Below are 17,700 nucleotides of genomic sequence, written 5' to 3' on the forward strand. Positions count from 1 at the left end.
ATGATAAATTTTTGAATACAAAAATGGATGCAAAGTTAGGAATTTCTTTGTATGATCTCTGGCTCTACCATTAACTGGTGATGTGACCCTGAGTAAGTCACTTATCCAATCTGGTTCTGGTTTACAATGGGCTGGTAAAGACCTTAGTCTCTAAAACTCGATAATATGATTTCCTTTGAAGCTTAACTCTCTGATAAAAAATTAACACACACCACGGATCAAGACACATTTCACTATTACTTCTTCCCTTTCTAATTGTTATCAGTCTCCCCTGGCCTGGGTTTCCCTCTGCTCAATCCTGAACACAGAGATGCTGTCACTACCAAAGTAGGTAAGTCTATAACTGTATGGCGTATAATGCCTGCTATCTTAAGCCCTCTGGCAAAAAGGCAGAAAGGGAGCCAGGTGCAGCTGATGAGTTCTTCAGGTATACTGCATAAGGGGGGAATGATGCTTCAGAGTAGAGAAAGTCAGGTACGACGAGAACACATGGTTGAAGTGTTTGAGCAAAGCATAGAAAATTTAGGTCCATGGAAGACAACTGGAGATAAGGGAAATACAGATGATGCTGTATAAGGGCTAAACCTTTGTCTTTTAATGTAATACTATCAAGGTGTATATAATGATTATAGTTAAATGACATAATATTAAGAAAACCCAATAACCCTAAAATTTGATTATAGATACCGGAGAGCTAATAAATATAGAAGGGAAAGCCTGCAAACTTGAGTATGACTACTTAAATTAGTAATACTGAATAGTCAATTATATTAAATGTTTGGTATAAATGATTAACTATCATCAAGCAAAATAAAAGCTATACATACACACACCTGAGTGTTTATGTGTTTCATACATAAACAGCAATGCATGCACACATTCACAAGAAACTTGTGATCTGCACGTGATATATATTAAAATATTTGCTGAACAAATATGCTGAATCTTTTGTTTGCTGCTTATTGGCAATATCAGAAAAAAATCAGGTTTTGAGGACACATTTTCATTACAGATTCTAATAGGAATCTTTGTTAAAAAGTAAGTGGCTAATTTTATGTAATACAGTATCAATTTAACCCTAATCACTAAAAATGAAATAAAAATTAAATCACTACAGAACTTTTTATTTCATATATGTTTCTGTGTGAGTATTTAATTTGATAAAAAAATAGTTTGTATGAGTTCAACATTAGTCATTTATCTACTGAAAAGAGTTCAGCAGAGATACAAAGTTGGTGGTTGTTTCTATTTGCCTTTTTAAAGCCAAAATATAGGCATTTTAAATATAAGATGTTCTAAAAATACATTTGAAAGCCTAAATGTCTGAATCAAACATTAGATTTACTAAAGGGATGTGAGTTTCATCACGACAGAGATAAAACTACATTTCAAATCTCTATCTATGGTTTCCTCTCATAGGAGTTGCTATCCTAGGCCGAGCAAACCTGAAGTGGACAAGAATCTTTACAAGTCAGATGGACCAGGGGATGAGAGTGAGTAACCAATGACAGGACCATCTCATTGCTCCTATTTTCAGAATCAGGAAGTCACATTACTTTTGCATTTGACTTCATCTGAACAGTTAAGCTGACAAACCAACTCATTAACACTTCATCTATGACACAACACACACCTCACAATGCTATTCCACTTGTAGTCTTAAAAGAATAGCTCTTGTACGACCAACTTGCCTGCCAAAAACAACCGTAATATAAAGCTAGATAAATTTAGGAAGTATCACATGTTTAAAAGCATCAACTAACACAGGCAGGCCTGTAGGTGCTGAGGTAGAGAGAGATGGATTCTTTCTTCCTCTGCTTTAAGAAGAAAGAACCAGCTGATCCCCACGTAAAACTCTTTTGGCAAATTCCTACTCATGACCAAGGGCTCTTTACGTGCCCAGCAGACAAGAGGACAGCAGCCTACATGTGCTTCACCCTGCAAAGCCACAGATACCACTATTTCCGGCATCTTGGCAAATATTTGTCTTTTCCCCTTAACTGATGGCTTCACCAAGACACCTAAATATTTAGCTAGTGAACAAAAGATCAAACTCAGCATGCAAAAGCATCTCAGAGGTGTCAAGACACACTATGCAAAAACATAGATCTTATGAAAGCTAAACCTGTGCAAAGTCAAGGAGTGACTCTCTAAGTGGGCTGAACAGCTTCCTTACTCATGGAGTGATACTTCAATAAAACAATGACAAAGATTTGATAAAAAAATTAAAAAAAAATAACTCTCACTACTTTACCCACAAGAAATAGTTCAGGAAATATTTTTAACCAACAGTCTTTATGTCACAATAAAAGCACACGAGGATACATGTGTACTGGGCACAGGAATCAATGGTGCACCTGAGGAGAGAACAAATTATAAGCTCCTTTCAATGTCACTCAAATCTAGTCTCATTTGAACAATGTTTGCTTGTAAGATGAAACAGGTATTTGGGAAGCAAATTCTAAAACTAACCTTTGGGTCACATTCAACTCGGAAAACTTAGTACTACTATAATAGAAATGTAACAATCCTTGTCTCAAATGTAAGGAAGCTCTTTATAAAATTTTTGCTTCAAATACCAGTAGTTCAGTACTTTCAATAATACCACTAAATGAACTAATAAGGGCAGTTACAGATTTGTACTCATTTATCTGCACTTTCCTGCTTGATTGCACTGTGGCCAATGGTTATTTATTTAGGCAAAGACCATTTTTTAAATTGGAGCAAATAGGTCTAAAAGTTGGTTTATCGAGCAAACGACTATCAAAATCGTTAATTAAACTTAATTCTTTTTCAGTTTCTTGTCCTCAAAGTAAGAAAATCCTCAATTGTTTTTATTTTTTTAAAAAAGAGAATAGAAAAAAAGGAATGTAAACGAGGTTAAAAATCTTTACAAATATTAAATACATCTCCCACTCATAAACTAGAGATAAATTCTGAAAAATTAAACTCATTAAAGAAAAAAAAAACAAGAAAATAGCTCTGTAACAAGTAGCTACTGTGGTTTAGAATAATGTTTGAACCTGCTTTCCCCAAGCTTAATCACTAGGTAGTCTTCTATTAACAAGTAATAAACTTGAGCGTTTTCAAGCAGGGTTCACTTTGAAAACATGAGATACATATGAGTTAAAATGGCTTAACACAATGAAGACAGAAACAGAACATTAAAAATAAACAGAAAAGCAACAAAGAAGTTTCTACTGCAGAGTTACAGTAGGCAAAAAAGGTTAATCGGATCAAAGTTTAAAGAACTGTCCCAATATTTTCCAGAATGCTAGTGCCTGACTACACTGCTGAAAAACATCTGTAAGATACGAAATAGTAAATCGCACAGATTAACATTTCTGGATTTAACAATATTACTGGTAAAGTGAATGGAAAAGCACTGAATATGGTGTCTAAAAACCTGGCTTGAAAATTTAGCTCGACAACTAAAGCTCAAAGTCAAATAGTTTCTGCCACCATAAAATGGACCCCAAATCTCCCTCTTAGGGCTGTGAAAGCTTTTGAAACAGTACAGTTACAAGAAATTGTATTTTCAAATAATTCCCATTTATTTTAAGAACTGTATCTTAGGATAGCTGATAAATCAAACCTCTAGTCATGTTTCTCTAAAGCTATGTATTTGCACTGAATCACAAAATACAAGCACTGTTCTCTACTCCAAAATTTAATAAATGTAATGGTGGGGGGAAAAAACCAACAACACTGGAATACAGTCCCTGTTAGAACCATAAGAGTAATCAGTGGGGAAGGATATAGCTCAAGAGGCAGAGCTGCATGCTTGGCATGCATGAGGTCATGGGTTCAATCCCCAGTACCTCCTCTAAGAATAAATGCTGAATGAACAAAATTACCTCTCCCCAACTGAAAAAATAAATTAAAATAATAATAATAAAAAAGAACCATAAGCATAATCATCCTCAAGGTTTCGAAGCAAAGAGATTAAGACTTTTAGAAAAGAAGATCTGTATTAGAGAAGCGATTATAATTCAGTGGTTGAGAGCACAGATTTAAGAGCCAGATAGGCTGTTTTCAATCCTTTCTCTGCCATTTACTAGGTGTGACCTTAACATCTGTGTGTTTCTTCATCTGTAAAATAACATCCACCTCAAAATGCTATTCCACATATTTCCACTTTAAGTCTTGAAAGAATAACTTTTATAAGACTGACTCCTTTGGCAAGAACTATAAAAGCAAGATGAAAAGAAAAAGCCACCACCTCACAGCCATCAAGATAGCTACTATGAAAAAAGAAAAAAGAAAGAAAAGAAAGGAAAGGAAAGAACAAGTGTCAATGAGACTATGGAGAAACTGGAGTGCGTGAGTACCGTTACTGGGAATGTAAAATGGTGCAGCTGCTATGGAAAATAATATGGTGGCTACCTAAAAATTAAAAATAGGATTACTATATGATCTAGCAATTCCACCACCTGGGTATATACTCAGAAGAGTCAAAAGAAGGGTCTTAGAGAAATATTTGTACACCCATTTTCATAGTAGCATTACTCAAAATAGCCAAAAGGTAGAAACAATCCAAGTGGCCACTGACAGATGACAGATAAGCGAATGTGGTATATTCATACAACTGAGTATTATTCAGTCTTAAAAAGCAAGGGAATTTTTTAAGTTGAGGCAACACTGGTTTATAACATTACATAAATTTCACGTGTTCAACATTATGTTTTGACTTCTGTATACACTACAACGTGCTCACCACCAAAATTTAGTTTCTGTCACCACACAGCTGACCCCCTTTACCCGTCTTGCCTAGCCCTCCTCACCCCTCTTTTCCCTTTGGTAACCACTAATCACTTAAGGAAGGAATTTGAACTCATGCTACAACATGGATGAAACCTGAGTTTCAAAAGGACAAATACTCTATGATTCCACTTACACGAGGTAGCTCGAGGTCAAATTCATAAAGACAGAAAGTACAAGGGGGGTGACCAGGGGGTGAGAGAAGGGGGGAATAGAGAGTTATCATTTAATGGATATTGGGTTTTAGTTTTGCAACATAAAAATTCTAGAGATGAATGGAGGTGATGACTGTACAACAGTATGAATGTACTTAGTATCACAGAACTAACTATACACTTTCAAATGGTTCAGATAATAAATTTTATGTCATGTGCATTTTACAACAATTAAAACAAACAAACAAACAAACAGTGTAAGAGTATCAAGGAGCAACAAAGGCAACATAGACTTGCGGAGCCAGGATCCTGGAGAAAAGGCAAGTATACTGATAGGAGCCCTACATTTGCCTTCTCTCGTTCCCTTGGGTCATTTGTTGTATCTGGAGAACTGGAAATAAGAAGCCAAGCAGAAAGTCACAGATGGGCTGGCTATTAAGCAGCAAAGACCACGAGGTAAAAGTCTGAAGAAGAGAGAAATGCAAAGAAGAACCAGAAATTCTGCAATTTTCATCGAGATGTTTCCTGACACACCACCTAAGCATGGGTGAGACACCAAAACACCAAATAGAAAGCAGCACTGCGAGGCTAAAGAGCTAAACAGAGACTGTGGGCAGACTTGCAGTGAAGAGGAGACAAAAGCTGAAACCTCAAGGCACAGTAATGTGGAGATCAAACTGGTAAATAACTCGGGCTTTTAGCTGAGACCCCAGAAGGGCTATTTCCTGTGAGTAAAAATATGCCTGGTAAATAAAGGCAAAACACAGACCAACCTTAACAAAGCCTAAACGCCAGCTTCAACTAGATCACAGTGATATCATGCCTGCCTGCCGGAAGAAAATTACATTTCCTTTGAAAGAAAGTATCACCATCTAGGGACTCTACAATTTTCCATACACAGTGTTGGAAAAATTACCAGTCCTGTCCCCAGCAAAACAAAAATCTCAGGATCAAATGTCTGAAAGCCAAGGGGAAAAAACCCCAGGAAGTCAAAATACTCTAAGATTCTTGTACTATCCACAAGTGTTTTTTTTAAAAAAAGCAAAAACTAAAAACTAATAAGGTAAACTATAAGGATCTATGTTGTAATCTCTAAGGTAATCCTTAAAACAATAAAAGCATATATAAATAACAGCTAATCAGGGAGGGGGATGGGATAATAAAACATACTTGATTCACCTAAAAGGAAAGAAAGCTGGGAAAAATCAACAAAAAACAGATAAGACAAAGAGAAAAAAACCCCAGTAGGATGGCAAATATAAACTCAAAAGTATCAATAATTACATTAAATGTAAATGAACTACATCCTTCAACCTTTCAATTTAAAAACAAAGATTATCAGATGGGGTTAAGAAGTATGTTACTATATGGTGCTTATAAGTGACACACCTTAAATATAAGGACACAGAAAGGTGGAAAGGAAAGGATGGAAAGAAGTTCGCCATGCAAACATTAAACGTAAGATACCAAAGTAGTCGTTAAGCAAGAATTATCACTCAGGATGAAGAAGGATATTTCATAAAAATAAAAGTCAATTCAATAGGAAGCTAAAACCCTAAATTTATACTCACTTTGTAACAAGATCTCAAAATACATAAACTAAAAGGAGAAATAAACAAACCCAAAATCAAGTCTGAAGATTTTAATATTTCTCAATAGTTGACAGGACAAGCAGACAAAAAAATTTAGTAAAGATGTGGAAGATCTGAACTTGTTAGTAAATGTGACCAATGGATACATATACTTTATCCAACAACTGCAGACTGAAAAACTGAAATTAAAACATTCTCTTCAAAGACACAATTAAAAGAAAAGGCAAGCCCAGAATGGAAGATGGTATCTCACAATGCATATATTATTTGACAAAGGGGTTTAACCCAAAACATATAAAGGACTACCACAAATTACCCCCAGAAAATCCACCTTTAAAAAAAAAATTGGGCAAAAAAGACATGCAGTTTTATCTATGTTATATATCAACAAGTGTGTTTTTTAAAGCATTAGAAGAGGACTTTCAAATTAGTGTAAGGCTAGCATACTGTCAAGTGGATAAAATAACTGCTACAGTTTCTAATATTTCTGCTGAGTTTCTGAGTGTTCAAATAATGATGGTTTTAAATAACTTCTAATAACAATTAGGTATCTTAGGTCTTAGAAAGTTACTTCTTCAGTGAGAATTTTATTACACGATTCAAAATAAAAAGTGAGAAAAGAAGCAGAATACTAAAGATTTCTAATATGCTTTGATAAAGCCACTGTTCTTAAATTAGGCTTGGGAAACCAGGATTATCTGCCTAAATGGAATGTCTACAACATAAAACAGCCCAATGATAGAAAAAACTAGAAAAAGAACCTAGCTGTTTAGAACAGTGTTTGACAGATAATACACACTCATTGTATACTTGCCGAATAAATAAATTTATCTTCATAAGCACAAAGGTGAATGAATGCTACTTCAACTCTGGGTAAATGATCATAAATTCTGTAAAGCAGAGTCAATACACATAATTCTTCTGCACTGACATGGTGCAGCGAAGTGGTGACGACCGTAATCAGCCTTGGAATCAAAACAGACTGGGATTCAATTCACTACAATAGTAATGTAGCAACTGTGCAACCTTGGCAAGTTAGTTACTTCCTCTATTCTCAGTTCTTAATCTAATCTGTTTATTCATTCCCAAAATGGAAAGGTAAATACTCACCTGGAAGGTCAGGTATTTAAAACATTTAGCACAGGAATACAGCCATGTAATAAATGATATCTGTTGTTATGCATTCAGAAAAGTATTTTTACTGTTTCAAAGAAAAAAAATTTAAGTAAAAAAAAATGTATTTCACTTTCCCAAACTACTGCTTAAAAATAACAATAAAAAATATTGTGAGAGTTAAATGAATTAATATACTTAAATGTACTTAAAACAGTGCCTAGCACACACTAAGCCATGAAAGTGTTATCTACTATTATGAATAGTATTGGGTAGACTCAGCCAACCGAGGCTCTATCAATCCACTTTAAGAGTTCTTAAAGAAACTGTTGTCAACTTAACACTAAGCTACTCATACCTCCCGTTTTACCCTTCATTACCACGACCCAGTCGCCACATACAGGGGTCCACTTTCACCCTGAAAATGGTATTAAGACTTCAGAGCTAAAAGAGCTCTAAAATCTAAAATGATCTAAACAATACATCCTCAACCAGATCCCAAAGATAGGCTTCAGGGAACCCATTTAATCACCTGATACTGCATATAAAAGTGTGTGTTGTGTGTTGTGCATATACACAACAGGTACACAGATGCCTGCTTTTAGGAAAGAGCCCAGGAATTCTCACCATTCTCCAAGGCATCTCTAACTTCAAAAAGGTAAGAACCAGAGCACTTACTCAATAAACGTATTTTCCTTATGGATAAAGCAGCAAGAGTCTTTGCCAGAGAGGTTACATGATTTAAGGAAATTAATGACAAAACAGGAATTAAAGATGAATGTCTCTCAACTCATCATCACTGAGTATTTTTCTCACTACTCCAAACATCCTATACATGTGTATTGGGAGCAGCCTCCTTTATGGAAGAAGTTTCCTTTCCTTTCCTTTCCTACACCAAGATACATGTATGTGCTCCATGTCTGACTGCACCACAGGGCATACTTCATGCTGAATTAGTATTTTCCCCCCTAACCTCAATGTCATAGATTGCCACATCATCACTGCACACACACAAAATCACCTCACAGGGCATAGTAATTAAGTTGTTTATGGTTCTATTAATTTGTTTGAAACAGAAGCTGAAATGGAAGGCAAGAAAGAAATCTTAATTATCAAGCACAACACTCTTAACCTTTACAGCATCTATGATGTTGCCCTGGTTTAATTTTACATAAAGGCCTGGAACTTGGCTTTTGACCTAACCATAAGGTGTCAAGGTACTACACTGACAGTCACAAATGTAAAAACTAGAGCATACATAGGAAACCTGTCTTGCACAGACCCTTCTTGCAAAAGTGGTCAGTAAAAATAATGAACAAGTGTGAAGCTTTAACAGCTCAAAAGTCACTGGATTCTATTTGCTTCTAAGATGTTATTTTGAAAGCAGAGAAAGCACCAAGAAGACTTAAGCAACCTATCTGTGCTCTTCCTGAATACAGCTGTTTTCAAACTTGTCTAAATGTGCAATCTAGAATACTGTAAAGAAGAAATGTTTTTTGGACCTAAAAACAACAAAATCTACAAGAGAAAGTACAGACTCACAAATTCCACCATCTCCACGTTCTCATCCTACCTTCTGACCTCCAAGGACATACAAATCCTTGGTAGCTTCAGAAAATAGCTTACTTTATTTCTCTCAACTCTGCTCCTTGACATCTATTACCTTTGGTAACTGCAGTATTCATAATAATGACCAACTTGACACACTCCTTACAGATGCTGAAATTTTCATCTCCCATCTTATCAGGATTCCCTTCACCCACATATTGATATGGGCACACCTTGAGCCTTATTAGAAGACAGAAAATATCTCTGGTATCAAAGACCCGCTTCTTCCTCTCTCTTAAACCGCTCTTCACTCTCACTGTATCTACAGGTCTACCGATCCCTAACACCTAATACTGTTTCCTGGGATCTTGTGAGTGACTTGCCATGCCTATTAAACAGCAGACTCACAATCAACAACTTTAACAATGCTACTATCTTAGAATTCTTCCCCATACTCAATAAGGCAAATTCTATCAGTGGGTTTTCCTTAGTTTTTGAATATTCTTCTCTGAGATTGCGATGTACCCTAGGAAAAAGTACAAACGCTGCTGACTGCCTCCACCATACAAAATTTTTGCCAACTCACCTAAATTATCCTCTACGGATGATCCACTTACGTACAGAGAGCTGACCCCAGCACAGTGGATATTACAAACTTTTCCCCTGTGTTAGTTTCCGACTGTTGTTGAGTAAATGACTACAAATTTAGCACCTCATTAAAATTCTCTAACAGTTCTGGAGTTCAGAAGATTCAAACAAGTTTCCCTAAGCTAAATTCAAAATGTTGGCAGGGCTGGTTCTTTCTGGAGGCTCTGAAGGGGGAATCTACTTCCTTGTCTATTTCTGCTTCTAGTGGCCACCTGTATTTCCTGGCTATAACCCTTCTTCCATCCTCAAAGTGTGTCACTCAAATCTCTGCCTGTCATCACACTGCCTTCTCTTACTCAGACTCTCCTGCAACCCTCTTATAAGGATCCTGTGGTTCTACTGGGCCCGCCAGGATAACCTAGGATGACCCCCTCATCTCAAGATCTTTAACCGAATCACACCTGCAAGGATCCTTCTGTCATATAAGGTAACAATCCCGAGGTTCCAAAAATTAATCATGGCCACATCTGGGAGTCCACTACTCAGCCTACCACATTCCTCAACACCTCACATGCTTCTGTCACTCACAGCTGATGGTCCCATCTTCTACCTTGCTAAGGAGACCAGGAGCATCAGTTCTTCAGCTTTTCTCCTCTTTACAAAGTAGTTGCTACATTCCACCTCACCCTGTCACCCATCCTTGATGACTTTCCAAATAGCTCAAAGAAGCGGTGATCCTCCTTTCCTGGGTTCTCTCTCTCCCCATGCCTCTGAATTTACAGCCTGCAGTCTTCAAGGAAAACCCGCACTACTACTATATCTTTGATATTTGTGAAAATGACTGGAAATATAAATCCAAGTAAAAATATGAAAATATCTTTGAAAATCACCAAGTCTTATGCAGAAAATTCCTCTACTAACCTTACATTAACCCTACATATCACAATAGGAAATGCTTTCCTATTTCCTTTGACATTAATTCTAATTGCTCAAAAGTAACCTATGGAGCACCATGCATAAATTTAATTTTTCCTTAATATTATATTCATTTTATAGTTTAAGGGGAAAAAATTAACTGAACACTAATATACTTGTGTATTGTTTTGATAATTAAAGCCATAATATAAGCTATGTTATAACAAATTTTCTCCATAAAATACTCAGATCTTTTCCCAATCATTAATCTTTTAAGCAATTAAAAAACGGAAAAGGAAACTTATACTAAGTAGTCCCAAATCAACCTTAAAAGTTTAACATGTTAACATTTCTTACAGAAAAAAATGAACAAACTAATAAAGCAGAGATTACAAATTCCAGTGCCTTCAGAGGCTAAACAGGAGATGCAAGTCTCAAATGTGAGAAAGGAATACAGTGGCAGAAACTAAAGATCACATGCTGTGTCTAGAGATCTGTACACTTTTCTTTTTAGAACACAGAACCTGCCAACAACAAAGTACAGGAGGCAAATTTTGACCAGTGGCTCCTCCATGTAACCTGTGATCCCATTTTCACTTTCAATAGTCTGTGTGTCCCATGGTGTCTATATGCTGAGGCAGGGCATTTTAGACAGACACCTCCTAGTTAAGAGCAAAAGTCAGCTGGCTGAGTAGGTGGCAGGTGGGTAGACAGTGTAGCATCTTCTCTCATCTCTCTCTGAGCCTGAGATCTAAAATTCCAACAGTCAGAGCCAGTACTCATCGGAAGAAGAAATCTGTCTAGAAAACTCATATACATCTCACGTATGTGTCCCATCTAGCAGATAAAGTGATCTGATGACAAGTCTGGAATGAGGGTAAAAACTTCAAAGAAAATAACATAAAACATCAATAGGAAAATTTCTCTTGATATTTGGAAAATTTAAAGCATTTATTTATCTTGACTGAAGTACTGGTTACACAGGTGCATACATGCATCAAAAATATTTTATACACTTCAGTTCTGCACATTTCAATGTATATAAATTTTACCTTAATTTTAAAAAGTACTTATTTAATTAAGACCAGAACACTACACACAAAAAGGCAGGGTAAAGAGAATGAAGGATGAAAGAATTCTTACCTTATAGATATGAAGATACTTATTAATAATTTAATTTCTTTCTGTACCTAAGACTGCATATTTTTAATAAGCATTTTGAAAAAAGTGTGATCCATTAAAAAAGAATATGCACATTAATTCAAAGGTTTATGTGCCTAGTTTGTACAAGGAGCTGTGCTAGGTGTTGGAGATGCAGTGGTGACAGAGACATCAGCCTCATAAAGTTCAGGCTAGTGAGGAAGGCGGTACTGACAGTTGTTAATAATGACTGTGACAGATGCTCCAGAAGGGGCAGCACCAGGTAGAATGAGAGCGGCTGTGACAGTGGGCCATACATAGCAGGGGCCAGAGAAAGCTTACCAGAAATTTAAGCTAAGACTTAGGATAAGTAGGAACAAATCACACGGAGGGAGGAAACATTTTCAGACAGAAGATATGTGTGAAGATTCCAAGATGAGAGAGAAGGATTTTAGCAGGGCAGTAACATAATCACATGCTTTAAAGTAATAATTCTAGCAGCAATATGAAAAAGAGAATAGAGCAGAGCATAGTGAATGCTGCATGGCTAGTTACTGAGAAGTGAAGGTGCTCTGGGGTCTTGTGGGGTAGATATGAAAACAAAGAAATCGCAGATTCTAGAAATACATGATGTTAGAACAGAGGAGAAAAAACTGACAAAAATAATTCCCAGGTTTCTGTCATGATCAAATGGAATGACACTGATTATGAGCTCATGTGGAAATGCCAAGTCTGAAGTACCTCTCAGACTATGAAGGGTCCATAAACTAGGCAAACGAATTTACGATTTTCAATCTCAGAATGAGGTTGGAGACATAATGTGGGAACCGTCTGCACAGAGGCAGCACAGAGAGCTAAGGAAAGCAAATAATATGTACCAGGAGAAGGAAGGACTAAGGACTAGGACTAAGCCCCAAGAGCACTGCCATTTAAAGGCGGGCAGAGGAGGAGGAAGAGTGGCTGAAAAGAAACAGCCAGAAAAGTAGGAGGCATAACAAGGGAGTGCTTGGTCACAGAAATTAAGAACCCAACACGTCAGAAGAAGAAAAGAGTAGTCATCTGTGCCAATGCTGCTGGAAAAATCAAGGCGCATGAGGATTAGCAGTGAGCTTTGCTTTCAGAGATGTGTAGACATGGTGACGCTAGGAAGAGCAAGACTGAACAGAAGAGCTGAGGTAGAAGCAAGATGGGAACACATACAAAATGAATAAAAGATGAGAAAAAAGAGACATCAAGTGTCAACATTTCCCATGAGACATTTAGCTGTGAATGGCGATGCGAGACCCTGGGAGGCAGTGCAGGAGTCCAAAAGAAAATTCAGTGGGATTTATTTTGAAGATACAAGTGGCTGATGAGTAAGAGACCAGTAAAAAGGCAGAATCTGAAAATACTTCAGGATTTTTGCAAAGTAGAAGGAGAGGTGCTCTTTTAACACAGGTGAGGAACTGGCATTTGATAGGAGAGGAGACACTGCCCTCCACTAAAGCAGGAGGGAAAAAGAGAAACACAAAAGGGAAGAAAACACAGGTGAAACTGCAGATTCAGAGGCAAGAAATGAATATAGTTTCCACTGACGCTTTCTCTTTCTCTCTGCGAGGCAGAAGGCAAGACTGTTTAAGAGTAAGGGGACTAGCAGGACAGCTGGAGGTCTGAAGAGAAATGGTTGTTTCAAAGTGGCGGAATAAGCTAGCTGACTAGAGGAAGCGTGAGACTCCTGGGCAGTGTGGAGGGCTGCTGGAGGTTTCCGACAATGGACAACAGGGCACTGAGCTACCTGTGTGAGATTTCCCGCAGGGGGTTCCACCAGCAGAAGCCCAAGTTGCTGGTTTTATTCAGGGTTGTGGTACTAACAGATGGGTTTGATAAAAAGAGGAAGGGAAATACATCAGTTAATTTTTACTGAGCACATTACTATGGTCCAGGCCCTGTAAGTGCTTTACATGAGTGGCTACTTTAAGCCTCATGGGACTTTACCCAACTGGCACAATATTATTTTCATTTTATAAATGAAGAAGCTGAGAAATGAACTTAATTAGTTTCTTGACTATGGTCACATAATACCCAGGATTCAAAGTTTGAGATTTCATCTGCCCACTCCCACAACAGAAAAGGGGGTGGGGACTGAAATAAAACTGAAATTAAAAATAGCATGCTGTAAGATACAATTTTAAAATTCTTCTTTTATCAATGAGACATGGACCATGAAATCACAAGTGATTTTCTACCTCAGTGTTTGTGTTGGAATTTAAAGACTCACCACATCTACAACTTAATGAGAGCAACAGTAAGCTAATTTATTTCACATTTAAATCCCAGACATTGTGTTTTCACAAGCTATCTCATTAACCTCAAAATGTCAACATAAGATGAATCTATATCCTAAAGTGGAAAATGAGTCTCAGAAAGGCTAAATAACTTGTTAAGCCTTTTATCAAAACCCTGAAAACTGAAGTACCCACTCCCTGACCCTCTTTGTCAATAAGCCCTATAAACCAGGGGCAATAGGCCTGACTGAACTCACTCAGCAGAACAAAAAACTTTACAGCTATTTGCTCTCACTGGAAATTCTTTCCAAACACTGCTTTATTACACCAAAAGAAACTAGGACACACTCTCACCACTACAACTAATAATCAAAATGAAAGAAACTGAAATAAAAATCTGAAAAGCAGAGAGCAAAATCTTAGAAGAAAATCATTATGACCAATCTCCAAACATAAACATTGAACAAGACAAGTTATCTGGCTTGATGGTTTTGCAGACACAATAATTAAACTTCATGGATCTTAATAATCATACTTAAGTTAAAAAAAAAAAGCCTGATAGTTTAATCTCCTTGAAAGCGATTAAACTGCCTAGCTCAAGTCAATGTTTTCCAAATTGTCTTGATGAACAAGGTATTTCTCATGATTTATAAAAACAAAAAGCAAAAAACAGGAATACGTGAAAATTGGAATACACATCTATAATATATATATAAAATAGATACATATTCCAAGGATTTACTATTAGGAGAGATTTACTGTTAAGAGAGATAGATGGCAACTATTAGAGTAAAACTACTGCAAAAATACTTGTTTTAATATGACATCCCCGTAACTGAAGCTGTAAGGACATTAGGGTTCAAAAGCTTGCCAGAGAACATCCAGCTTTCACCTCCCACGCTGTCGGCCACCCTCACTCAAGGAGAGATGTTAGGCAGGCTTTTCAGCATTTCTCATGTTGAAGCACAAGTGCTAGACACTGAGAAAAATACTAAATCTTTCCCTTTCAGTTTTCCATTTTAATCATTAAATATACGAACAACCAAGATTTTACCTCAAATATACTAAGGTTGGTCCTCGCGAAGGGAATATTAAACAAACAAAAGCTTTCCACACTGAGTCTCACCATCCAACTAAATGTGACAGAAAGAAGACACTGTGTTTTGAAACACTTAACTTCTTAAAGGAAAAACAACAAAAAAGCTCTACTTACCATATACATTAATATGTCTCTAATCATCACCATAGCTGTTTGATGATCATTCCAAGCTTGATTTAGCGTTTGAAGAAAGTTGTTATTCAATGAATTTAGTACATCTTCTCGCACCTATTAACAGAAGAGTTCATTACAGTTTGTTTATACACACACGCACTGCACTCATACGTATACATGCACAAATCTGTTCAACAAAATAATGAAGTGGAATCTTCGATTTTAAATCAAAGAAACATGTTACAGGCCAGTAGAAATATTTCAAGCTATAATATAACCTATGTATATAGATAATTAACAAATGTGTTTTGTACAGTCCAGACCCGTCTCTTGACCTTCAGAATCATAAAGCAACCTCCTGGGCATTTCTCAACCCTCCAATGACTAAACCTCACACTTAGCATAAAATCCTAAATACTTACAAAGGAACTATAAGGCTCCACAGAACTGGCCCCAGGTTACTGCTCCAATTAAATTCCCTACTACATCTCCCCTCTTCCACCTTGGAAGAATGGTCAAAAACACTGATTTTGCAGTCAAATTACCTGGGCTCAAATCCCAGATCCCTGACTAGCTGTGTGACCTTGGGTAAATTAATCTTTGTGCTTCAGTTTCCTTATGTTTGAAATAGTATCTATTTTGCAGGATTGTCTTAAGGATTGAACTAACACTAGTAATAGCACGTGCCTGGCAAGAGGAAAACACTCAGTGAGCATAAACTAGCGACTTACTGCACTCCAGCTACCACGGAGCTGCACATAGCAAACGTGCTCTGCTGAGAGTCTCCTCTGCCCTGATTCACACAGCTCACTCCCTGGCTTTTTCTGCTCCAGCTGCACCTCCACAAAGAGGTCTTCCATGACCACCTATTTCAAACAACCCCTCTCTCTACTCTCGTACCCTGCACTTTATTTTTCCTCATAGTACTTCATCACTCCCTAATTACTAGTGTATTACATATTTACATATTTATTGTTTCTCCTACTAAAATGTAAGCTCCTCGGAAGCAGGGATTCTGTCTTTTCCACATGTACCTCCCATATCTAGAACAGTGCCTAGCATATAAAAGACCCTTTATTTCATCCTCAGCCTCCAATACCATGATCCACTGCCAACAGGGTAAGCTCTTTCAGGATATCTGCCTTTGCACATCAAGTTCCTTTCAATCTGAAATGCCTTCCTAGTGCAAATCTGGTTAAGAATTCAGGAATTCCTTTCCATAGTCCACACACGTATTGCCACTTTCTCTAATAAAAGGTGACTGACCACTACTTCTTCCTGCTACACTATCAGTCCAATGGAAAGATTATTTGACTAGGAAACAGAATCTAGACTCTGGGTCTAGCTTTGTCATAAAGCAGTGTGTTTGTCCTCTAAGTTCCTACAATGCTTTGGGACTATACTGCCAACCCATTCAGTTATTCAAATCCAACCAATCCAATGGTCTAGCTCAACTCTCAGTAACTCCAGCCTAAACAGACATCTTCTATCTTTAAACATTCTTTACCATAGATAATCTGTAGTAGTGGTTAAACTTTTCCAGGTTGGGGAGAATCTTAAGTCATGGTATTGAGAAACAAATTACTTAACATGTGTGTTGAGATATACAGATATCTATAAATCTGAATTATAAACACATGTAAACAAAATGTCATTCGACTTAGAATCAAACAAGTTGTTGGAAGTGCCAAAGATTAAAAGAAAAGGTACATAACACATTATTCTCAACACCTGAGAGAGTAAGCTGAAATGGAGAAAACTGTATCTAATTTACTTTTTCTTATATATTAGAGGAAAAGAAGTCAGTAAGAGATTTTAGTGATGGGACAATAAATCTACTCTACTAAACATGCAGTATGAAAGCCACTAGTGTATACATATAATTTAGAATTTTATTATATATTTAATCTTTTGTTCACAAGACTAAGCTCCTTGACTTCAAATACATCACCCAGAAATTACTCCATAAATATGTTGACTGTATCAAAAGTGATTTAACATCCATGTCGGTTAGTTGACAGTACTGTGTAAACAAATACTTTCATGCAAAGTGGTAATATATCACTTATTTCAACTCATTAAGTCTACCACTTGTCAGATGCAAATTCCCAAGGTAGCTAACACTAACAAACAAAAAAACCCACAGCAAGCTGAAAATGTTCCTATTTACAAAGTTCATCAAGCTTTCTATTCTTTCACTGAAGCACTAAACTTTGAGTAGCAATTAAATTAAAATCATGACAATACTAGAGAAATTGCACCACATAAAAATAAAATTATATGTTTCAAACACCAGAATATCTAGAAATCAATCATCTGTAAGGACTTAAGTGAACTTCTATATATCCCCTTTGTTATAAAATCAAGTTATATGTTAGCTGTATTAAAGTCACCCTGATTTTGGAACACAA

The 17,700-nt window shown here is 36.7% G+C and overlaps 1 protein-coding gene across 3 annotated transcripts in view; it reads right to left on the reverse strand.

Annotated features, from left to right (window-relative positions):
• Positions 1 to 17,700, reverse strand: part of CUL3 (cullin 3) — an 89,145-nt gene that overhangs the window by 34,011 nt on the left and 37,434 nt on the right. For all 3 annotated transcript variants that reach the window (XM_031452273.2, XM_031452274.2, XM_031452275.2), the window contains one exon: positions 15,290 to 15,403. In XM_031452273.2, coding sequence (XP_031308133.2) covers positions 15,290 to 15,403 — 114 coding nt within the window. The remainder of the gene's footprint in view (positions 1 to 15,289; positions 15,404 to 17,700) is intronic.

Source organism: Camelus dromedarius, chromosome 4 (genome assembly GCF_036321535.1).
Source record: "Camelus dromedarius isolate mCamDro1 chromosome 4, mCamDro1.pat, whole genome shotgun sequence".
NCBI classification, from domain to species: domain Eukaryota; kingdom Metazoa; phylum Chordata; class Mammalia; order Artiodactyla; family Camelidae; genus Camelus; species Camelus dromedarius.